Raw genomic sequence first — 27,064 nt, forward strand, 5'->3', positions numbered from 1 at the left:
CGGGCGAAGTGAGCGAGTTCACTGCCGCGCTAGCAGTTTTTACATAAACCACATGACGTGGATTAGCTGCGCACGCAGTCGAACATTAGATTGCCACACGACTAACTTGTCAATCGAAATTTTCTCGTTTTCAGTAACTTCTCTGTCACTTTCGCCACTATCGTAGCGGTATTTTCTGGATCTAGAACCATACTACAGATATCGCGATTCATTAATTGATTGATGATTGAGAAGCACAGTCATCACAATGAAAAACTTCTTTTATATTACCTTCATTTATTACTACTTCTCCACATTTCGGTGCTACTTTGGTAGACGGTTGCACGGAGTTTTGGCAATTTACGTTGGCGCGGTTTTTACAATCGTCAGCCATCTTAAAAAACGCTGTTTTTACGTATTTTACGCATAGTAAAGTATTCGAAACTTTAAAAAAATTAATATCATTAAAAGTATTGGATTAAAAGTAATGTCGTTTTTTAAGAGGGCAGGCAAATGTAAATAAATACATTTACTGAGTATGAAATATTAAGGTAAGGTTAAATTATTACTTTCATACAGCAAAGAAATAGAATAAAAAGACCTCTATGAAAACATTGCGCCAACGTTTAATTGGATTAAAATATTACTTAAACTGAATATCGAATTAAAAACCATCATACCAACGGTACAGTTCAGTTCGACGCCAACGTTTCGACGCCAACGGTTCGACGCCAGGGTTTCGACGCGTGGTCAATTCGACATGAGGTCGTTTCGACGCGGGGTCAGTTCGACGCCATACTTTCTTTTTTGCTTTTTGACGCCATACTTTTCCTATTTTATTTATTTTTATAATAAGTTTGCATCAGCATTCAAATAAATGCGATATGGCTGATATACTATACATTATAATAGATTTTTTTTGAGAAAGACACATTTCATTTTCCCTGCTAAAACATACTCCAGAATTGGAAATGCGCTTGACGTTATTGCATGCCTAACTTGTAAGTAAACATTTGTTATCTTAAGTACATAATCCCTCACTCTGAGTATGAAGCTATTGTTAACTGACCCTCCCCATGGACCGACTCGTATGTGTCAGACTACTGATACCTGTATGTGTCAGATTAGGGGGGGTTATGAAATTACTCCAGATTTGTCGTTATCTATTGCCGATTATCAACGCATGCGCATTTATTATTTTCTCTAAAGAGCCCCGTAATCTATTCGGACGCCAGCCGACATTTTTTAATTCAACGTTAGCACTTGCAGCGGTAGAAATATAGCGGAAAATATATGACTAAGAGAGGTAAAGAAAAGTATGAGCACGATGGACATTTATACTGTTTTGATAAATATATAGAAAAGGGAGCAAAAAAATCGTGGCGTTGTGAAGTTGAATTTTCTAAAAACAATAAATGTAAAGGAAGAATTTACACTGATGCAGTAACAGGTGAATTTTTAAAACTTGTTCGCAATCCTGCTCATGAAGGAAATGCAGTTGAATGAAGTTGTCCGCACTTTAGCATCAATAAAGCGAAAGGCTGTTGAAACACAAGAAACTCCCGCAGTAATTCGCATTGAAGAAACGCAAGAGTTGTCTGTTGGAGCACTAGGACAGTTTCCAAGTAGAGAAGCTGTAAGATTAGTTATTAAACGACGTAGAAAAGACATAAATGCAGCCCCGTCGCAACCAATTGATAGGGCTTCCATTGAACTGCCAGAAAATTATAAATATTACGGAAAAAATAACGAAAATTTTGTTATCGGTGATTCGGGATCGTGTGATCAAGACCGAATTTTAATTTTCGGAAAAGACAGTGTCAGCGATTGGATTCACCGCGTAACAAAAATTTACGTTGATGGAACTTTTAGTCTAGCACCACATCTTTTTCCCCAGGTTTTTGTTATTATGGCCGAACGTGGAGGTTTTGTATTGCCAATCATTTATGCTCTCTTACCCGACAAGGCGAAAAAAATATATACACTCATGATTGAAATGATTCAAGACAACTGGCCACTTTTTAAGCCGAAAAAAATTTCTTTATATTTTGAAATTGCCTTAATTAACACCTTTTCAAGCAAATTTCCTAAAGCAGAAATTCAAGGGTGCTTCTTCCATCTTGTGAAAAATATGAAGCGTAAATTAGCAGAATTCCATTTAATGCAATGATATAATACCGATGCTGATTTTGCACTCTATGTACGTATGATTCTTACGTTAAGTTTTGTGCCTATCGAAGAACTTGAAAATGCTTTAGAAGTTTTGAGTGAGAATTTACCTAATGAGTTTACCCCAATTTTAGATCACTTTGGAGATTATTACGTTGGAATGATTCAGAGAAATAATCGTCGCCGTCGTCCTACTTTTAAACAAGAAATGTGGTCATGTTATGCTAGAACCTTAAATAACGAAGGATACACCAATAATTTCGCTGAAGTAGCGCACAGGCGTCTACAGTCCGAATTTGGTGTTTCACACCCCACATTACGGAAATTCATAGATAGTCTCAGACGTGTTCAAAGATCAATTGATCAATGTTATGAACAATTTGTACATGGAGAGGAACCGCCGCACAAGCGGGATAGATATCTGCGAGCTGATATGAGAATTAACCCTTTAACGGTTTGACCCGGATTTTCTCGTTCTTTTATGCAAGCTCCTTAACGGTTTCTTCCGTAATATTGTCATTTTAAATATTATCTTGAAAATGGACTGACCCGCCTTTTTGTTAGACTTAAAAGAAACGTCAAAAACGGATAGCCCGGATTTTTGTCTCACTTTCACCCCCAAGTGCCTAAGGGGACAAGTGTCCCTCCAACCCTGATGACAATAGTTAATGAATGGCCCTCAATAGTGCGGGAAGTTTAACGATCAAGAACTCTTCTTGATGTTTTACGATAACAGCGACCTTACACTGGGTTCCAAAGTAATAAGAAATTTGTTACCAGTTAGAAAGTTAATGGAAGAGGAAATAAGAATTTCTGTTTTAGATGTTGTTTAAGAAATTTAAAAAAAAATACAAAAAGGAGATTTTTATAGAATAAGCTTTTATTTATAACTCAATGATTAATAAATTAAAAAAAGAAAAGTAATTTATTGTTTTGCTATCGGAAGGGATTCAGGAATGTATGTATGCACGTCATGTGCATGTGTCTGTGTATTTATATGTGTGTAAACACATGTATACGTTCATATGTATATATATGCTCATACATGAACACATACATCCGTATATACATGCATACATACATACATTTTTTAATCCGATCCCGATAACAGAAGAGTACCGTAATTTATTACATAGATTAATAGGAATAAGAGATTAAATAATATTCTTTACAAAATTCATTTACAAATTTACATCATGAATAATAAAAAAAAGGCGCGCTCTATATATATTTTTGACATTGGAAATCGACTGTTTGATTTCGTTATTTAAGTGTCTGCACTTTTATAATCCTTCGTACAAATTGCACATAAATATTGTAAAGAAGTTTAATTAATCTCTTGTTCCCATTAAAATATGCCATAAATTGTTTTTTTTTTTTTTTTAGCTTATTAAGAATTTTATAAGTTTTGAATAAAAGCTTGTGTTAAAAAGTTTTACATTATAATTTTTTTAAGATTAATTTAATTTAATTTTTTTATTTAATTTTTAAAAAATTTTTATCTTCTTAATTTTAATAACTCATTTTCAATGAAAATTTTCAATTGAAAAATCATTTTTCAAAAATGAATAAAAATTTTTTTACTTCCAATAAAGTAAATGAATAACAATGAATAATATTTTTTTAACTTCCAATAAATGCCTCAAATAATCAAAAACATTTTCTGACTTTTCACTCAGAAATCAGAAGTTACGTTAAAAATATCATACAAATTTCAATTAAAAGAATATTTTACGTCAGTGCAAAAGTTAAAGTTTTGACTTTTCTAGTTTGTCTTGCAAATGAAAATATGTGCAAAAATCGTGTCAACATTTAATTTAAAAATATTTAATGGAATTTTATAAAATTTGTTTTACCATATTGTATTATCATCCGCAATCAATATGTTTACAAAATTTGAACTCGATAGCTTATCAGGAAGTAATATAAAAATCTTCTGTTCATAGCCCCAAATACCACGAGTTAACTAAATATGTGCTACTTCTTTGAAGAAATATTATGCTGTTTAAAAGAGGTCATCAGAAGAAATTTCGCATACTTTTAATTATTAATATAACTACTTATACTTCGTGCATTTTGCAGCAGTTCTTTCATTTAAAAAAAAATTTTTTCCCCCTCTCCCACACTTAATGATCTTATCATAATTCTGATGAATCTCGAAGGCTCTGAAAAACCAAACTTTGAGTAGGTTCTCATAAATTTAACTTGATAAATACTATAAAAATACAACTGTTCTTATATGAGTAGAATTTATCTCCCGATGGAAAGGTTTTGCTAGATTGCTTTAGTAATCGGTAGAGTTTTATACTAATTTTAGGTTCTTTTTTTCTTAATTTTCAGTTGTTGTTGCCCTACCTCAACCTCTCGGTAGGACTTTCGGCTCGCTGCATATTTAGAGTGCCCCCATGCTGCACGGACACTATACATTTACAAACATTCATCCTTCTCCGGGATTCGAGCCGGACCCTTCGATATGGCAGTCAGCGACGCTAACCACTATACCAGATGGGCTGCAATTTTCAGTTGTTCATGAGTCCACTAAAAAGATCTGCTGTTTAAAATGTCAACTGCTTAAAAATATTTGCAGTCTAAAGCAAATCTGATATTTACATGTTTTTACCTTAATATTTCTTTACAAAGATAGAATGATAGCTGTCAATACAGACGGGTTTAATGTATTTGGATTACGACGAAGCATGCAAGAGGAAGGAAACTTTCTAAGAGGATCTGACTTATATTCTCGTTCCACTTGTAAAAAAAGCCAAGAAAACTTCCATGCAACCAGCTCGTTGGCCAGGATTTGAACCCGTGTTGAGCTAGCTGTGCTTAGCGATTTTAGATGCTCTGCAAGTGGGGATCCGGAGTCTTATTAAAATCTTGTTTCGAAATCTTCTACCCTAATTTAGTGCGATAGTTGTCGTAGTATGAGAGTTAGGGTTATTTAAATATAACAAAGCATACGAGAGCTATGGGCCTTCGTGGAGCCCTTTCAGTGGAAAACTGGGTTACACATGTAGAAAACCAAGAAAAACAAACAGGCAGGAATCCCGTCTCTGAGAAACAGAACTGATTATTTTCCTTTAATCTGAAATCTAAAACAAATAAGATAGAAAACAACGCTTTTCGGGAGAGCTGTATTCAGTATACGAAATTTATTTAAAATAAGCGGTAAGCTTTAAGTGCAGTTTTTGTATAAGCAAATAGTAGTTTGCCTATGGTAACTGCCCCAGTGGATTGGCTGCCTCACTGTCGGTGGAAAAAAAGAAAGTAGTTTAGCTTTCGTATGTAACTAACATGCTGACCAGCATACAGAGCTCATCCTGTATCATTCTCTATTATCTGGTATTAAATACTTATTTTTATTTAATTATTCAACTACAAATACTTGGCTATTGTACTTAAGACATAGTCTTTCCATATTATCACTTTTCTATTAGGCGTTGAAATTATGTTAAGGACCTAAAAGAATTCGGAAAATCCTATGATTGCATAAAACTGCAGGAGGTAGTTTGACAAATTTTTAATGAAAGTAGAAATTTATTTAAATAGACTACAATAGAATAGAAATTTATTTAAATTGACTATAATTATTCTTATATTTTATGTCATTTCAGTACTATTATTTCAGTTATTAGCTTAAATACTGCAATTTAGTCATATAATTTGTTAGTGGAAGTCCCGCGATTTTAAATTTATGCATAAACGAGCAAATATATTTTGAAAGTTAAAATATATATATATATTACAATTCATTTAACTGAAACCATAAGAATCAAAAGGGATTTTTGTGCGTGTCTGTTTTGTGCATTTAATGTATAAGATGCGGAAAAGTGAAAAAATCCATCCAACACAGAGAAATAATTCTAGTCTGTGGTAAGATTGTATCAAATTCATTTAAACTTCCGTTTAAATTCGAAATGCGATCTCTCAAATCAACGAAGGAATACATTTTTGGTTTTACATTCCACATTAGTAGCAACTGTATAATAGCTAAACTTACCAAAATATTTGTAGAAAAACGCCAAAATTCTAGAAATTGCTATAAAATTCCGAAAAACATTAGGAAGATTATTGCTTGCCAGTTCCATGCTGAAAAGATCAAGCGTTTACGAGGGTGAGCTCAACTGTTAACGAACAACTTCTGGAAAAAATTCAACGCTAGCATATAAATACGTATGCTAAATTTTTCAAAAATTCCTGATAAATATTGTACTCTCATCGTAAATATATATGGACTTATGATGTGAAGAAAACTGCGTCGGTAAAAAAATGGATTAAAATTTAATTTCCCAAAATAAATTAGCCTACTAGAACTAAATAAAATAGATAAGTAAATAGTAAAAAAATATGTAACAAAATGAATAATAATATTTCTGAAAATACTGCCCAATAAAACATGACGAATACTTGAAAATTTACAAGCTTAGAAGCTAAAATTCTAAAAAGATTTCGGAAAATTCGGACGTCACATATTAAAAGAAACAAGTATACAAGCTACAATTACAAAGAAAGAGGAAGAGACGAAACTAACGCAACAAGTACTTCTTGCCATTCAATAACGGGGAGACAATTTTATGGCTTATCCATCACACTAAGGGCAAGCAAACATACTGCCCTAGGCTGGGCCATCTTAGAGAGATTTCAGAAAACGAAAGCGATTTTTTTGGAGACTCCAAAAAAATTTTTGGATTTTCAAAATTTTTGGATTTTTGGCCATTTTCAAAGCATTTCGTTCCGAAGGGCGGGCTCGTTAATGGGTTAAAGTAATAATTGAATATTTTGAAAATCGAGAGATAATGGAATACCTGAAAGATGTGGCGCATAATTTTGCAATGGATTGGTATAATAACAGTTCTGTGATGTAATCTTATTTATCTCTAATCTTATTTATCTGTAAACGTATTTATCTGTAATCTTATTTATCAGTAATCTTATTTATCTGTAATTATATTTATCTGCTATATAACTTCTTTGTAACCATATTTTTATTTACCATTTCTGTATTTTGCCTTTTCTGTAATTTGCCTTTCTGTATTTTTGTTTTGTGAAATAAATAAATAAAAAAACAACCTCCTTCATCTCCCAGGGCCTTGACGTTGGCGAGGGGGCTTCTCACTAATCTGAAACACACACACAAAAAAAAAAAAAAAAAATCTAGAACACTTTCACGCATATACACACATATAATTTATTTCAAATATGCATGCAAACAATCTCTAATTCAATAAATAAAAATCAGTCATATTACTTATTTATATTACTTCATATTTATTCTAAAAATAAATAAAAATACGAAAAAAAGTATGGCGTCGAACTCCCCCGCGTCGAACTGCCCGGCGTCGAAACGACCTGCTTCGTCATACCAACGTTTAAAAGAATTAAAATATTACTTTAATGCAAATACTTTAAAATACGTAAATAAGAACGCTTCGTACACTAGAGCTAAAATTACAGCAATTAGAAGTTTACTGCCGGTAAAAAAAGTAGGAATGTCTAATTACTTTTTTTACCGTTGCAGCGGTTATTTCTTCCACCGTGACCACAATACCATATAACGCCGTCTTCCGAATCGGCTATTTAACGATCTTCATCTGTGATTCAAATTTTTCGCACTTCATTGAAGAAGCAATTAGAGAGGCTTCCTCCAAAAATTTAAAAGAAATTTCCTCTGACCCTTGTAACATTTTATAAATAAATCGTTAATTAGGAAAGCCAGGTTGGCCAAAATAAGGTCTCAAAGGACACGTTTTTGATTCCGATACCAATAATTTTTGGTACTAACCAATAACAACCTTAATCTTTGAAAGAGACATATATCCGTTCGCTATGAAATCGAAGGAATTCGAAGACATGAATAATAAAATTTTAAAATGACGCGGTAATGCAAAAATAGTCAGTAACCAATCAGGGAGCTGATTACAGCTCGTTAATGCACAAATATTCTGTAACCAATCAGGAAGCTGATTAAATGACTCATCACGCATAGAATTAACATTATTTAAATAATCATACATAATAATATCATTTTTAAAAAAAAAGCAAAATTAAATTCTATTTTAATATTTAAAAGCCATGAATAATGTTTAAAACATTAGATTAAATTTATGGATGTTAAAACCAATTACTTTTAAAATAAGGTGACGTCATTGATTACATCATCCACAACATAAAATTATATAAAATATCATAAACAATAAAATTTTATTTCAAATAAAAATGCAAAATTAAATTGATTTTTAATATTAGAAATAATGTTTAAAACACGTAATTTATGCATAATAAAACGCATTATTTTCTAAATAAAATGACAGCAAATTATTGGTTGCCATAAATAACTTGTCCCGCAATGGGTTTACCATAAGTTGTATACGGGACGTTAAATACAGACTTATTCCGTGCTTTTCCCCGTAATAACAGTTCAGATGCGCATGCGCAAAAATCTAGGGTTACCTTAAATTTGTCGTATTTGGCGCTTTATCGCAAAAAAAATATTTCCATTATTTTAGGAAAATAGCAAAGCATTGCCGAGAGAATGAATGATCCGTACTAAATTTATATGTAGTTTATATAACTTTTTTTAATTAATGTTATTTATCTTCATCTTTAGAGCCTTTAATCCAAAAAATTGTTTGAAAATTTCAGGCTATTTATGTCATAGGACATAAAATTTCGTTTCGGAAAGAAAAATAGTTTAGAAAATTAAAACTTTTGAAGATGCTTATTATTAATTTATCGTTTTTTCCTCATTATGTGGTAAACTCATATGAGAATAAAGTGAATAAAAAAAAAGAATCGTTTGCCTGAAAGAAAAAATTACTCATGTGTTTAGTAGTAAACTTGAGAAACCTTTTTTCAATCAAAATTTTGTGTCAGGATGTATGTAACAGTAAACCAAACAGAAAATATAAAATACATTCAGGAAGTAAATATGCATGATTTGTATGTATAGATTATAAATCAAAATATTTTGTATACATACATTTCTGAATGCAGTCCCAATAACAGGAGAGCACATCTCTGATTTCTATAAACACTGAAATATAGAACTCAAATTCGAAATTAACGTTTTTCAATAAGTTGAACTTTACATTATTTTAATTTTTTAAACACTCTGTTTAGTTTCAGGTCATGAAAAACTGTATTTTTCTGCACAATTAAGCTTTTGATTGTAGATAATTTTGTAGTCAACTCAGAGTTTTTTTTTTTTTTTTTTCTACATACAAATTAATATAAGTAGCCACACATATTTCCATAAGATTTTATTCTTTATATATATGTGTATTGCATAACATCTGAAAGTACCAAGAATGAGCCCTGTAAAGCAGAGTACATTTTAAAAATTTATAGTTTAAATTAAGGATTCCCAGGCTTTTTCTTCATTAACCCTTTTATATTTGTCTCTATAATATATAGCATACAACATAATAACAATGCAAATAACTGTGCATACATACATAGCTTAAAGATTATAGAGCTAGACTAAGAATATGCATAAAAGGTTTGGAAAAAAACAGCTTTTTAGGTTTATGCTTTATTATTACTTATATTCTTATTATTTTGAATTTTAGAGATATAAACAAGATCCAAAATCGCAGATTTTAATTGCCCCAGAATTTGATTTTAACGAATGTAATGGCTGCACTTGATGTATATTGAAATAATTTTTTAAATATTTGGCATAAAATTGCTTGATTCTTAAATCAACTTGTTTAGAAATATTCAGCATGTTTCTTGATTTCCGTAATAAGTTATTGACTTGACTAAAGCTTCTTTCCAGTGGGTAAGAGAAAGAAAAATTCTATAATATTGGTTTGGTAACATCTTTAATTTTGGGATATTTCTCTCGGATCATTTATAAATTACTAAACTTAGTGCACTCATATGTTAAAATATGACTTGATTTATTTGCATAATAGGGTTTTATATCAATATACAGTTACTTTTTTTTTTCCTACAGTCAGTAGGATCTTGATTGTGCTGATCACTTGTCATTGCATATTTGAATATCGAATCGTTGACCATAGAGACCCTTTAAAAATTCATCAACCCAAATGAGAAACCCTGGTCTAAAGTCTAACTAATAATACTTTTAAACATTTTTAATATTAGAATTCATTTTAAATTGCTAAAAGTTTTGCCCAATATCTTTGCATAAACCATTTTTATAAAAATCTTTTTAGTAATTATTTTATGTAAGATCAGATTGGAATGGATTATGGTAAAGCACTTAAAATTTCTATTGAGAATAAAAGTATTTGTGGAAGACTTTTTAAGCAAAACGTAAAAAATACAAAATTGAGCCAACCCATTTATTTGCCATTTCAAAACTTTAGCTATTCCACCATTTGCATCAGAAAGTATTGCTAAAGATAAAAGCTTAAAATAATTGCCCATATACTTATCTCAGCATAAAATATGAAGAATGCATAATGAATTAAATTATTTACAGGTTTGGATGTTGTATTCATCAAAGAATGAAAGCAGTCTATAGTGCTCATACGACAATACTAATTAATGCATATATTTTTAATTATGTCCAAAGAATACATTTTTTTCTATGGGATATCCATCAATGTTCTGATGCAATATCAATATTGCATGTTACACTTAGATAAGGACTGAATTCAGTTTGGGCAATTCCTAGAATTAGATGGTGGTGTGGTGTATTTAATTATGGCAAAGCACACAAGGGCTATCTGCCTAAGGGGAGGGATGCCTTCGTGGAGGACTTCGTGAAGGTAAATTGGCTCGTATACACGTTACACATGGGGAAAACCACGAAAACGCCCATGCAGCCAGCCTGTTCGTAGGATTCGAACCTCGGACAGAACTACCAGTATTCAACGACTTTACCGCTCGGCCGTTGGTGGGCCTCCTAGAATTAGAATTTGTACCTTCTGGATTGATTTTCGTTCCTGAATTATGTCTGATTCTTATTCCTATAATTACTAAATAACCTCTGGCAAGGAAAATTCACAATCCTGCAGTTTTTCTGTCATTAAATTTTCTTTGAATCTTCAATCTTACCTTCAGTTCTAGTATGGGCAGAGATCTGTTGCAGTTACAGGATTTCTTCAATTAACAAATGTTGTCAGATATTACTTACTTCATAGACTGCCTTAGAAAGCTAATTGTTATTATTTATTTCCTTTATTGAAATGTGTTAGAGATTTGAATAAGTTAACAGATGTAGATTGAGGGAATGTATGTTGCAACAATTTTCTTATACGTATATTATTTTTACTTCTTTTTATGAAGTAAAGAACGTATTGTAATCACAAAAAATGTCAGGTATCATATTTCAACAGAAATATCCATATAGACCAATCCATCATTTAGGTAGCAGGCCATCTCACTATGTCAATACCACCCAGATGGGAAAATGGTTAGTGATGCTGACTGCTGTAACAAAGGATCCAGTTTCAAATCCTAGAAAAAGCATGAATGTTTGTAATCATTTCGAGTGCACCTGCACAGCAAAGGTGCACTCAAAAATACATGGTGAGCTGAACTCTCATTAGCGAGAGGTTGGTGTTGGAGACCCTCGGAAATCTATCTGCGACGGAAGTAAGCAATAAGTAATTCTGAAAGAAGGCAGGGATGTAGTGCATATAGTACATAAAGCATATAGTGCTTGTGTGGTAAGGAGACACTCAACACACACAAAAAGGATAAATCCTCTCAAGAAGTTTGTGGTAGGGAATGAGGAACGGAAGACCCCCAGAATTCCATTCATGGTGGAGTTCAGCAATTAGCAAGACCATACAACACCTAATATGCCTACTTGGATGCAAAGTGCCAGTCTTGCTTCAACCTGTGTTAAAAAGGTACTGCATTATCTTACTCGAATATGAATTTTCAATTATTTTTTATTTGAGGACACAGCCACAGTTATGATAAATAGTAAAATAAATTTTTCCACCTCAAATTGCTGTGAGAAGCCATCAAAATAAACTATCTGTCTAAACAATTGATTTAATAAGATTAAGAGTTGTAGTCTTATGGTTTGGTTTATTTAATTATGGCAAAGCACACTAGGGCTATCTGCCTACGGTGAGGGATGCCTTCGTGGAGGACTTTCTAAGGGAAACTAGCTCGTATACACGTTACACATTGGGGAAAACCCCGAAAAACGCCCATGCAGCAGCCAGCCTGTTCGCAGGATTCGAACCTCGGACTGAGCTACCAGCGTTCAGCGACTTTACCGCTCGGCCGCTGGTGGGCCTTTGTAGTTTTATGTGATAAAATTAATATATATATATATTTGGTATGGTAAGAGTAAATCATTTTGTGTATGTATTTATGATACAAGTCATGTATTTTGTGTATATATTTAGTTATGCATATATTTATATAAGAGATATGTATTTTGTGAATATATTTAGTTACGTATGTATTTCTATGATCAGAGTTATGTATTTTGTGTATAAAATAAAATCTTTCACCTCAAGTTGCTGTGAGAAGCCATCAAAATACATTACTAGTCCCGGAAGTTGATTTAGTAAGATTAAGAACTATAGTTTAAGTGATAAAAGTACTGTATATATTTTTTATTAATACTACACATTAAGCTTTTGTGATAACGGTTATGTATACCTTATCCTAGTAAATGAAGAAATCAAGACAAGTATCTCATATACATTTCGTACATTCAGTTTTTTTTATTTAATTAAATTTATAATATTATAAGCAGATTTATATTATTTCTCTAAGTTTCTGAAAGTACTACGAACCCAGAGAAAATTTTACAGTATATTTATTGATGTGCATATATGAAACTAAGCAGTTCAAAGGTTCACTTTTGGAATAATTTATTAATATTTCTTAAATGATTAAAATGTCTTATAGACGATAATATATGCAATAATATAATTAGATACTAATTATCATGATTAATGAAAACTGGCAAAGCGTTCTGAAGAAAATCGGTGTATAGACTTTTTCTTTATCAACCACGGGTCGAACCAGCATCAATAAAAAGAAAATGCATAAATTTATCATAAAGCAGCAGTTAACAGTCTGTTTTCAAATTCTATATTCATTTCATTTAGATGAATAGTAGCCGATTTATTGTAATTTCTAGCATTGCAAATGCAAAAATACGGTTTACTAGCACGTATTTCTCGTATCAATCACGCTTCACATCACAGATTTTGTTTGATAACGTAATACGAAACTGGCGGGAAAATGAGACTCTTTTGGCGCAATCTATGGCGAAATTTCGTACAAGGGGAAAGCAAGGATCAAGTCTGTATTTAATGTGACCGAAGTTGTATCGCTCGCCAAAAAAAATCGCCAAAATCCGTGCAACCGTCTACCAAAGTAGCACCCACATGTCTTCACAAAATCCGTAATAGGAAAATTTCCCTTTGTTTTGCGATATCCTTTAAAATTAGCTGCTATCATCATCAAATTTAGCTATCCTTCACGATACATGTTTGGTTATGCATCATGAGCTTGGCAAATAACGGCAAGTTATTCCGTTAAATTTTATCGGTACTATTCGATTTCGAGGGTCGTAAAAAATTGCCAAACTATTGTTGATGCCAATGCTGCCAAAAATAATTATTGCAAGAAAGGAAGTATAATAGTAAATAACTATCTAAGATTGATGTTTTAATTTAGATGAAAGGATAATTTCATATAATATATTTTTATTATTATAATTTATATGAAAAAGGCTAAACATGACTGAATGGAAGCATAAGAGTAAATAACTATTTCAGATAATTATTATAATTTATATAAAAATTGCTAAACATAACTGAATGGATGCCTGCATCGCTATTTCGCTACCGACTTATGGCTAAAGCACAATTTCATCTCGTTGGTTGTTCAAACGTAATTTTCTATAATGAATGATGCCTTTTCTTTGAAAATATTCTCGGTAAAGTGCAGAATCGCTCACTTATTTGTTTGCCGCTTTTTACAAGGGTAAAAACAATTGAAATTTTGTCAATTTTCTTTTACTTTTTAAGTGAAAATAGGTTGATGTGTACATAGATAAAGTCAAGGGTGTGCGCAGTGGCATTTTTGTGCAATTGTAGGTTTTTTTTGAAGTTAAAATAGGTCGATGTGCACATGGATAACGGTATGTGCAATTCTTAAAAACGCGTGAAGCAGTGGGTGAATCTTAACTTTACCCAAAATTCTATTGGCGACTTTTAGTCATGGGCAATACCCAAATTGTTAAATCCATAGGATATCAAAAAAGGATTTAAAATCAAAAAAAGATTAAAAAATTAAACTAGTATTTCAATGGCGTCTTAAGAAATATAGAACTATATAAACTTACGCAATCTTATGCTAGATTTGGCGCGCTGTTAAATGGGCGCGTTTGCTGGATTTGGCGCTTTTGCGCATACATTTTCGCTGCAATTTTTTTTACGGCCTTCAAAACTGAATAGTACCATTTTATCCTGCTTCTATCGCGCACTGAGACAATTAAGCCTGAATTGTATTAGTTTAGTTGTTTATTATACTTATGTCTATTTCTTGCACATGCTTAAGGCTTATCAGAATTCTGAATAAATAAAATACCACATATACGTAAGCCTTTTTGGGCGCCGGCGCTAGATATCTTACCGCCTGATGCAGTCTCTGTCTCTCTGTGGGTCCTAAATTCTGCGATTTGGTGAGGCCATACAATCTCTGGCGCTGGTCCTGGGTTTATGTGAATAAAAAATCAGTTATTCTTAATTCAAATAGCCCTAAATGTAATCTTTGGGTCTATGAGTTTCATCAACAAATTCTATTTTTAGCATATGGGAAAAAAAATTGGGTAATTTTTCCCAAGTCAACAATTTTTAGCGCATTTAACTTAAATCTGTAATCATCGCCAAGCGTAATGTCAACATACTAGCTTTACCCGCGGCTTCACTCGCGTTGATGTCCTTAAATAAGTTTCAACTCCGCTTTAAAAATACACTCTGCAAATTTAAAAAATTCTGCTTGAATTCTGAAATTTAAAATTTCAAAATAAAGAACGTTTGAGCGCCTTACACTGATAAAACAAAATTTTTATCACACACACTAAAATGTATGGTATATAAAATGTGAATTCAATTTTTTAAGCAACAATAACAGAAATGACCAGTCTTTCTGAAAATATACATAAAGCATTGCTTTTAAACAATCGTCTTCATAGAAAATCAAATCTTTTAGACATGTTGAAGATTGTCTTAGAAAGGCTATATTCTATTCTGTAAATTTCTTCAATTTAAATTATATTCGATATAGCTAGGCGGACTGCGTATTTCCAAACCCTACCCTAGAGCTACTAGAGCCTTTATAGTAACCTTAGAAAAGGGGGGTAAGGTTTGGAAATACGCAGGCGGACTCTGAGTGTGTCCGCCTAGGCAATCTTTGAATTTGTCTGTCTGTCTCCATTATGATTTGATTTATAACTAACACTTTCACTTCAAAATCGTCATAACTGGAATTGCTGAGAGCATGTCTTTTTTTATTTTATTGTCTAAGAAGGTTTTGGTTTACTTCTGTCATTGTGTTGATATCGTGGGAGGTTCTTGAAGTCTTAAACGTTATTAAAAATGTCAGTTTAAAAAGCAAATATTTGTAAGTTGAATTTTATAATACTGATACTTGAGTTTAAAGTTATCCGTTTTTAAAAAATATATTAAGGTGGCATGGGACATGTAATTTTTCTATATATTTAATTTTTATATAAGATAATTAGTTTCATTACGTATCTGTTACGTGTTATTACTGTATATAAAATTTTAATTTTCTGTTCAGTTTTAGAAGTGGGTAGATCTTTAAAAATTTTCATGCATAGAATTTTGTGGAAAGTAAAATTATTTTAAACATTATGTGTTGAGATACTTCATTTTGTACCATTAGTGAGTAACACTTTTAATGTTTTAGTAATGCATTTAGCATGAGATCAAAATCTTACTCCTGTAATTAGAGGTAGAATTTATTTCATAATTCTCGCATAATGTCCTGAATATATATGATGAATGTATCATTTTGTCTCCTAAATGTGGTAGTATTTAACAGAATGCACTAAATGTCAAGGTGCATAATAGCCATCTCCTTCTTACTATAACGGCTTTGAACAAATTATTTTAAACCAAATTGTAAACGGATTATTTCTCTCTCATTTCATCCAGTGACTGCTAGCTTGTTTACATTAGGTCAGTCTGAAAGCTCTTTGTTTACATTTGTTTGTTATGCTTTGTCTAAATATGAATATACTTAGTATGTGCTTTTGAATTATATTTTTCGGAAAAAGTGAAGTTGAGTGCTGTATAAATTATCTTACATTGTAATGTTTGTTAAAATTCCTTCATAGTGGCCAACTTGTTTTTATCCCTTCACTTGGTGCATACTGGGCGATTTATTTTTTTTTCTATACGATTGGAAGAGAAAACCAGTGTAAAGTTAGTGTTCCTTTCTTTTTTACAGTCATGCTTTTCTTACTTCTACGATTTATCAGTTATTGTTGTTTATTTTAGTTTTGTGTATTTTATTAGTTATTTAAGGTGGGAAAATATAACAACTTTTTTTTTCTAGATTTTATTTTGTCTCTCACTCTGTCTCTTTTTTTAGGGGGAGGGAGGAGGAAAAGGGTGTCAGAAATGAACAGAAGTCAAGGCGGTAAAATCCTATTATACAGTACAGCCTTGGCATGATTTTGAAAATTGTCAGCAGCACTGAAATGACTCATTTACTGCTCTGCTCATCATAAATACTGCATTTACTGCCCATCCGTCATGTCACCAAATCCCATGTATACCATGTACTAGGATTATACTATGACCTGTTATTATAAATGACCTGTTGGCTAACTGTCCGTGTTGGCTAAATGTCCTGTCGGCTAAGTGTCCATGTCGGCTAATTTTCCATGTCTGTTAAGTGTCCTGTCAGCTAAGTATCCCCGTCGGCTAACTGGTGTCAGTTAAGTGTCCCTTCGGTTAAGTGCCTGCGACCGGTTTCATAACTTTAACCCCTTAACAATCGCATAATTTTCAACAAAACAATTGAAAAAGGGCCTATTTTTTTATTAAGAAAATTGTTTTAAAGTAAGTTCATGAGCAATCTATGTATTCATTTTTAATTAAAAAAATTTTTTTAGCTTGAAATCAAGGGACTGCCATTTGGCATGTAAAATAAGAAATACAATTTTTTACAGCTTTAAGAAATAGATTGTTTTTATCTTTTTGGTGCATTTTCTTTTGAACATACACATGTTCAGAAATATCATGGGCATGAGAAATAGAGGGCAAAACCTCATTTTGTGATTTTGATGGAAGTAAGAAAGAAGGGGTTAATCTTTTGGTCACTGGTGTTTTTAAATAGAATTCCAAGTGGCAAGTTAAGTAACTACTGTGAAAGAGTATGTGTAAGCTTAGATTTGAGTCTTCCTAGTTAATAATATACCAAAAATAATTTATATAGATTTTCCTCTTTTCTTTCTAGTAATATAGCAAAAATATTCTATATTGAATCTTTATATACTTTTTATGTTCATTTTGTCACTATTCAGCCATTTTTCCTTAGTATTGTCCTCAAACATTAGTTACAGGTATGAGATATAAAGCCAAGAAATTTTAATGGACATTTGAGTACTGAAATCCATTAATTTTCCAGTCCTGCATAAAAGAAACTGTAGTATATGCTATTTGATTATACTATAAAAAAATTGAAAGAAAAGGTGTCAACTGCTTTATAATCTTTTCTTTATGCAACTAAATGAAACAAAATTTAGAATGATATAAATATTGGGTATGTATTTTAATGCAAGCTTTGCCTTTTTTTTTTAAAGGTTTGTTAATTTTTATGTTTTAGTCTCAAGAAATATACAGGGAATAGATATGTGGGCTGGAAAATCAACTGTCAGATTGTATGAAGAGTGCATAGAAGGAGGACTGTGTCCAACACATTTGAGAGAATTTGAGTCAGAGGTTTGTATTTCTAGAAATATTTCAAATCTTTCATATAGTATAGTAAAGTAATGTATGTACAAAATTGTCTTCTTTTATAACTTATAAGTACTTATACTGTTGCCTTTTTACAAAATACCTTCCTCAGAATTGTACCACTGAATAGTTCATATTCACAAATGTGTCAAAAATCTCTGACATACTGTTTTGTATTACTATAAAATAGAAATTATTTTGAAAAAGATAAATACAAGATTGTGTTATAAATGCTCTATCAAATATAATTTGTATCTGAAATAGATTGATCTTTAATACCTGAGTATCATTATATATGTATTGTTTGATAAAAATATTAATAAAAAATCTAAAGTTATTTCCAACCCATTCTTGTTTGTCCAAAAACTTTAATAAATTTTTATAAATGATGTTTAAAAAGAGAAGATTATAGGTTATGTATGTGTTAGCATAATCACCTTAGTAAAAGTTGGCAGAATTTTAAAATGCACCAAACTCTGTTGGCCATGAGCATAATAATCCTCCAGTTTTAACGAACAATTTCGGTTTGCTTGCAGAGGAAAAAACTGTGATAAAATCTTTCCAAGAATAAAGTATTCTACAGCAAATTTGCTAAAGGAAGCAATTGCTTTGAGTGTATTTTACACTCATTTTACATTTTAAGCAAATATGAAATTTTCACCAGCATAAAACAAACCTTTCCCTCCTCCTCCAGGAAAAAAAAAAAAAAAAAAAAAAAAACACTGCTTATAAGTAGATTTTATAATTGAATTCTTAGGATAAAATAACTTTTTGAATTATACATTGTTTTTCTTCTCTAAAAAGTCGTCATATTATGCTAAAGTAGTTGTGTAATATCAGTACTAGAGATGCATATGAGAAACTTGCAAGAACAATGTGATTAAACTGTAAGATATATTTATGTATTTTTATACTGCAGAAAAACATAAGTGGCTGTAATTAAATGCTTTCCTGTGCTTCCTGTTCCTGTATGCAGTTTTTAAATGGAATTTTAAGGTTAAAAGTTACAAAATATTTGGCATAATGAACTCGGCAAAGTGAAACTGTAATATCATAAAGGGTAGCACATAGCTGCATTTAAGTCGCAGGATGGGTGAAGGTGTTAGTTAAGTGATCTCATGACATTGTATATGCAGTGGGCCATGTGGCACTTAGTAATAAGTTAAAAATGGATAGCAGCTGGCTTAGCATTCACATGCTCTCATAATTGGAGTAATACCAGCAAACATTTTTAACATGGACAATACCTCATAGGCATAAGGGAGCTAACTATCACCAATTAATGTCTGAGGAACAAGACTGGATCCTAAAGCTACATGTCTATGAGTTGTCAATATGTGCAGTCTCCAGTTAAAAATGTTCATGTGTTGACCAGATTGTACTCCTAGTTTTGCCTGTGGTGCAAGGCATACCTGCCATGGTGTGCAGCAAAATACTAACAGTGCATTACACAGCTTGCTCTTCAGCATGGATTTTTTTATTATGTGTTCCGCCTTTAGGTACTACATGGAAACGCAACTATGTCCTGTGAATATCTTTTTTAGGGAACTACCTCGTATCCGCATTACACATGGGGATAGCCATGAAAATATCCATGCAGCCAGCCCGTTTACTGGGATTCAAACCTCTTACTGAACTACCAGTGTTTAGCGGCTTTTACCATCCAGCCACTGGTGGGCTTTCTGTATGGGATTAACCCTCTGAGGGGCAAGGCTTTTTTGGGAAACCACATTAAAAATAATCGTGTATACTCTTGTTCTTTAACAAAAGTGGCTAGTATTTTGACTCTTAACTACTTAAAAAGCGGGCACCTCTCTACATGTGGAAATAATTAAGGTAATTCTCTTCTCCCTTGAGTTTAGCGAGCAAAATTAGTTTTTCTGCCTATGGTATCTTCGGAACACGTGTGGTTGGCAGAATTATATTTTAGCTGATATTTGGCTATTTTATAGTTTTGATACTAATAGCTATGCTACATATTACTCGTTACGAGGATTACAATCAGGATATATACCGAATACATAAATATAGTCAATATGCATCATTAATATAAACTATGTAATATGTTTTAAATTTCGAGTTTCTTTAAGAAATTGCTTCAATATTGGTGAAAATTTAATCTTGCATCCTTTACAGACATTTTCTATGAAAATACTTTTAAATATACAAAGGAAATATGTAAAAATGTTTTGGTAAAACTGGATATTATGGTCTAGTCTGGACCATAATATCCAATTTGGCACATTTTCAAAAAAATTGTCAAGTCACCAAATCGGTTGTTTTCGCACGTTTTAGAAAATCACAAACTCATCATATCACCCTATTAGATGGTTGCGAATTTGAATTAATTTTGTAAACATGCAAAAATATATAAAGCAGGACTTCTAGAAAAACAACGAAAAAGGGGATAAGTGCAGAATCACCCACTGCTTGGCACATTTTTAAGAATTGCACATACTTGGTATCCATGTACACATCAACCGATTTCCACTTAAAAAAAAAAATTCCAGAATTGCACAAAAATGGCATTGTGCACTCCCTTGACTTTATATACATTGATCTATTTTCACTTAGAAAGTCAAAGAAAATTGGCAAAAATCCAATTCTTTTTACTCTTGTAAAAAGCACCAAACAAATAAGTGTGTTATTCTGCACTTTATCTGAAGTATGTGAAAGTTAATAGCTATGTATTTTATACAGTCAACAATATTAAAGTTTTCATAATATCATATACCATTTTTAAGGTAGTAGCAAAATAGAGTAAAGTGTTTTATCATGAAATTTAAGAAATTGTAATAAGCAGTAAATGAGCAATAAATAATCGGAAAGCATTTATTTGTATTTAAGCCAAGAGGTCACCAGATTTGGCACGATTTCGCTTCACTTGGTGACTGGACCATAATCTCCCGTCTAGCCAAACGCTTTTTCCTTTGTGTTCCAGTTTTTCGAATATATATTATGTGCAACTTACTTTAATATGATGTTTTAATTTAATTTTCAAATATTTTAAGCTTATTTCAGATTAAACTATTACATTTAAATAAATCTTTATATTTCATTGTAAATTTATTAATAGTTAATTATTTATAATATTGTTTTTGATAACAGTTTAAAAAATTATTTTGGGTAAAAATTTTTATTATTAATAATTCAGGAAATGGAGTCAGATGAATTCTAATATTGATGTCTGCTGGCAAATGTGTTCATTGGCAATTTAAGAATAGCTGAACTTGTACACTGAATCCCCTCCTTAGCAAACAATTCTTATAAAAGTTCTATCAGCGAACATGTAATGTTATATGCTGCACGTCAAAGCTACATTCTTAATTAAATGAAATATTGTATTGGCCCAAATACAAGTTAACTTCACATATATGAACGACCCTTCTATTTTTAATTCCTTGTGCGAAGTAGAGAAAGTATTGTAATGATGAAAAATTTCAATTTTCAGATTGCATAGGAAGTATCCATTTTGACTAGTTCCGTTGTGACATCAATACTTACGTATATCGCATAACTTAGAAAAACGATTCGTCATAAAATGCTGGAACTTTACATTAAAGAGTTACAATTAGTTTTGGCATGACATCTGTCTGTATGTATGTATTTTGCAAAACTCAAATGCTATGATATCTAGTTGTGCAACTCCCTTTTATATTGCAATCGACAGTGCTAATGGGTATTTCTTCTATATACATATATCATTCCGAGGAAGTACGATATACATACGCGGAGAAAGTATGACATAAAAATAGATAACAAATGCATTTGAAGCATTGAAATTTTTTTTGAAGGGAAATAAAATAAAAACAATATTTTGCTTCTAGAAATACTTTCCAAACTGGGATAAATCGGAGTGCAAAATGCCATTTAAAACAAATCAGCTTGAATAATTTTATCAAAAAATTATTTATGAATGAGAAATCATAAATAAAATTTCACTCTTATTTTTTATGTAATTAAAAAAAGAAATTTATGATTATTTATTTTTCCCCTTGTGTAGTACGCTAGTTTCCCTCAGAATGTCCCCCACGAAGGCATCCTTCCTCATAGGCAGGTAGCCCTCATAGCTTTGTGGTATTTAAATAACTGAATTGATCCTGTCGAGGGCGTTTTCAGCTTGCCTGTTTCATGGCTTTAAGCACCTAATGAATTCTACGTATTATTGCTATCAGTTTAATTCCTCTCAGGAGGTTATCCAAAAATACATTAACAACTCAGATTTTTCAAGAATTTTTTCCTGTCCGAATACCAAGTAAAACACCTTTGTTATGCAATTTATTATAAATCGAAAACTCTTATTCATCAGTTTTGAATGAGTGATGGGAATTGAAAGAATTATGATACTTTTCTAAAGCTTAATTGTGAGCTTGGTTTAGTTGTAGAGACATTAGGATATTTTTGGAAGGAAATGTGAAAAATAAGCTACGACCTCACCTGGAATCTAACCAGTGAATTCTGGAATACATGCCTAGTGACCACTACACTACGAAGGCATATTAAGAAGGCGGGAGAAATACCTTATATTCTTCCCCTTTTAAAGTACGACTGGGGTTTAGGGGACCCAATTGCCAAATCATGATGTGTGGATAATCATCATTCACCACGCTTTTAGTTCGGGTGCCAATGTAGAGACATTAGGATATTTTGGAAGCAGAAGAGGTGAAAAATGAGCAGCACGCTCGCTGGGAATTGAACCACGGACCTCTGGAATACGAGCCAAGAGTGCTGACCACTACGTTACGAAGGCGGAAGAAATACCTTATATAGTATGGGAGGAGAAAGATACTAGGATGCAGAAACAATGAAATTTTGATTAATTACTTAGGAATAAACCGGCAGTGCTAGCTTCATTAATCGTTCACATTATGCTATTTGTAATTATTTAACTTACAGTGGATCACATGGTTTAAAAAAAATTAATGCATTTACAAGTATCATATAAGACATTTTTTATGCTCTTCAAGCATAAAGATAATTAAATGTGTTTTAAAAATTGAGTTTGTAATCAAGCTTGAGAAGCTTGTAATTAAATTCGAGATAGAATATAGCTTACAGTTAAGTTATATTCTTTCTTAAAAATAAGAAATATTTCTTTTGTTCACCAATTAAAAATTCCCATTAGCAACATGTGTGTTTTTGAAAATATCCCTAAATGCAACATAAATACAAGGCAGACTTCCTTAGGGGAATTCTTTACAAATACGTTTTCCCACTTAGGTGTAAAAAGTTTTGCTAAATTAACCAGAAACTCTAAATTTGCAAAGGTGAATTTATGAGAAAACAGAAGGAGGACTCTACATTGAGCTAATAACTGGCAAGTTGCTCATCGGTGGAAAATAATGGCAATCTTGGATAAAATGAAAACCAGAACAATGTAATTGAAAATTCTTTAATAAAGCATCTACACATACTGCAAATTAAAAATAAAGTGTTTTTATTTTGTGAGTTTATTTGTGAAACTATCTTGATAAATAACCTCATTTTATCTTGTAAGATTGGAAAATGTTTTCAACTTTCATTATTTATCACAAATTAAATACTTTGAACATGGATCCATTTAAAGCTATTTAAAATATTTGTGTTCATGCCTCTCTTCTTTTTTTCCCCCACTTTAGCATGTAGAAATGTTTGTGTGCTGTGTTCATTCATAAGTATATGTATTTGATTTTGCACTTCCCAGTTAATATCAAATAACATAAAATTAGCATTTTGTGAAAAAACAATATTTTTAATTATCTTTAATTTAAAAGGAATTGGTATTTTTAAACAAAGGTATTGGAATTTTTATTAATTTTCAAAAAGTACTTAGTAAAAAGATGGATTTCGAATTTGAAACGTTTTTGCTATTTGGTTAGTAAATTAATGTAATGTAATGTAGTATACTAATTAGTTAGCTGTGTTTTCACTGGAAACCATTTAAAGACATATTATAACAGTGGAAATAACTTTTGTTCTTTTTAAAATTCCTCTTGAGCTGAATTTGCATTATACAGTACAATAAGTACTGTAACACAACAATGATAAAGAGCCTTCTTGCATAACAGCCCAAATTAAAATTACTTACTAAACAAATGCAATTATGTAGTAAAGTAAGCTTTAAAATATTTTGGAAGAACTGGACAGAAATTATGTGAAAGAAAGAGAATCCAATTTTCATTTTTTAAAATTTTCGTATAATTGTGTCAGTGTATTTTAAGCCATTTTAACCAGTAATAACAACTTGATATATTTTCAAATTAAAAATGATGAATGCAATATCATTCACATTTCGAAATGAGCTTATTTAGCTATGCTGTTATAACTGCAAGAAGTAACTGTGGATGGAACATTTTCCACAGCAACATAATTTTGATCTGCTGTGCAAGTTGATTTATGTCTTTAATTTTTAAACAAATATTGAATCGTCGAATGTAAAAAAAGGCATTAAAAACATTTTTAAATAATTTTCTTTGAATATAAGGTGGAGCACAGTGTCTTTAAAACAACAGACTATTACAAGACTTTGCTAGGAAAGCCTAGTTAAGAATGCTTTGTTAGAAGGAAACAACTGATTGAAAGCATGTGTTCAAATTATCATATCTGTCATTTATCTGTCGAGAAAAGGTACGACTTTTGTATGTGTATGTTTCAAAGCTTGTTTTTCCGTTTTTAAGTACGGTTATCCCCAGTGGTGTAATTCCTCTTTTGTGACAAATCTGAACTGCTGCAGTTCTTTGGAAATGTGAATAGAATGTACTTACGATGACATTACTGAATGATCTCAAAGCTATTTTGAACCATTTTGTACTTTTCTTTAGAAATACAGGTTATAAAAATAGGTTTTTTGCAGTTATTCTTTTCTAATTACTATCATGAACGAATGCAAAATCATTTAATATTTATTTATTCTTTCGCATAACATATCAAACAAATTTCTTTTAAGTCATCTGTTTATGGCTGAAGTTGCTATGTGTATATCTTTCTTTTATGCCATGGAAGTTAAAAATACAGCGATCAATAAAAAGTATAAAAATACTGCATATTTGAAAATATAATTTTACTAAAATATTTGAAAACCATCTCCAATACGAGAGATTAAATTTAAAAAATCATTTTTGGTCTAAAATCTTGCAAAATCTTTTTAAACATATGTGACAATTTTCTATGGAAGACAAGCTTTTTTTTACTACTTAGACTATGAATATTAGATCCTTTCCCAGATTTTTATTAATCGGGTCTTGCTGACCAAAGATATAATAAAGAAATTTTAAAAAGGTTAGCTTTTATTATTTCGGTAATTCTGAATATTTATAAAAATTGGACTACTACAAATTTTATTTAAAATCAACTTTTGATTCGAAAAGGTGCTTCAGACCGGTGACGAAGTTATTTAAATTAAAAGGAAACTGTATTTGCTATACTAATATCAAGTTAAAATATCATTGCAACCGTTTAGACAACATTCAGTCTAAGAATGCTACTATTTTAGAGAATTCTACACATTTCAAATAAAAAAATAGCACAGCTCATTCTATTTTACACGACTACTGCACCATTCGCCAACAACATGCATTCAAAAACAATATAAATAAATAAATAAAATCTGAAAAGTTTCATATTTTAAATTACATTCAAAGAGGCTTTTTTTTTAACATTTTGTTTGTTACCTTTATTTATTAAATATCATGTTCTACATACTCAAACCATAAAATTCAGTTCAACAGCAACATCGCAAAATAATTTTAAAATGAGCATACCTTTAAAATTTCCGATACAGAGTCTCGCGTGCTGGAGATAAAAATGCCCCCCCCCCCCGCTAGTGTTTGTTGCCATTGCTCGCTTTGAAATCGTTTAGATTTTTAATAAAAAATTCATTGAAGAGTTACAAAATATGAAATCGATAATAAAACAAATTTCAAATTCAAATTAGGGCTTCTGTATGCCCATATTCTATGGAAGAATGTTACTCAAATTTTGATGGCTCTAAACGTTGTTTTATCACAATGCAAGAAGCATGCATACCGTCTTTTTCTGAAAATAAGACATCCTCCGAAAATAAGCCCTATCGTGATTTTCGGAACCTTTTGTAAAATAAGACATCCTCCGAAAATAAGCCCTATCGTGATTTTCGGAACTTTTTGTAAAATAAGACATTCCCCGAAAATAATCCCTAGTTAAAATAATGTGACAAAAAGAATTCGTTAAAAAATGTTGATTTATTAAGTATAAGTAATAATATGTTTAGCTTTCCTAATACTCGTATTTCAGAGAAATGTTTGAAACAAAATATTCCGAGAAATTAATTGTTTACCTCTACAGTTCGTTTCAAATTAATTCTTGGAATTTATCTTAACCAGTTTACCGTTTGCCCCGAGAGAGGTACGCTCACAGGAAAGGCGTCGTCATCTGTTAGTGTCGGCAGACTCTCGTAGGGGTGAAATTTGGGCTGAACCGTAACCCCCGAGTCACGTACGACGCAGTGACGATAGCTATATCGCAAGGCATGAGAGATTCGGACCAATGATTCAACAGGAAATGGATTTAGAAGAAAATCAGAATATAATTCAGAATTTTTATTTATGACGATGTTCCAGAAGTAGATGACATGACTGTAATTGAATAAATTTAAATTTCTGTATTCTGTGTAAAATAAATATTAAATAAAAATATATAAATATACTTTTATTTTTGCCCTCCCCCGAAAATAAGCCCTAGCGCGTATTTTGGACCAGAAAAGAAAGTAAGACAGTGTCTTATTTTCGGAAAAAGACGGTACATTCATGCAGATTCTTCATTATTTATTTCTTTAAATATAATACAGGGGGATAATATTTTGGGGCAACAATTTGAAAAGTGATTCGCCGTTTATAGCTTTCAGCATAAAATGTCAAAACAAAATTAATAGTCTTTCAGGGCAAATTGCCCCTTTGGGCAAAAAATAAAATAAGCAAACATTAAAAAAGTAAACTTTCATGCTTCTTTTCTTATTACTA

General features: G+C 31.5%; 1 protein-coding gene across 5 annotated transcripts in view; it reads left to right on the forward strand.

The window, feature by feature from the left end:
- The first annotated feature begins 15,572 nt into the window (after nucleotides 1-15,572).
- LOC118203893 (uncharacterized) overlaps nucleotides 15,573-27,064 on the forward strand; it is a 233,753-nt gene continuing 222,261 nt past the window's right edge. For all 5 annotated transcript variants that reach the window (XM_085813843.1, XM_085813842.1, XM_085813846.1 and 2 more), the window contains exons 1-2: nucleotides 15,573-15,723; nucleotides 17,959-18,074. In XM_085813843.1, the coding sequence (XP_085669969.1) occupies nucleotides 17,985-18,074 (90 nt within the window). In that variant the 5' untranslated portion in view covers nucleotides 15,573-15,723; nucleotides 17,959-17,984. The remainder of the gene's footprint in view (nucleotides 15,724-17,958; nucleotides 18,075-27,064) is intronic.

Source organism: Stegodyphus dumicola, chromosome 3, assembly GCF_044657685.1.
Source record: "Stegodyphus dumicola isolate Sdum_Otavi_A_Nest chromosome 3, ASM4465768v1".
Taxonomy (NCBI): Eukaryota; Metazoa; Arthropoda; class Arachnida; order Araneae; family Eresidae; genus Stegodyphus; species Stegodyphus dumicola.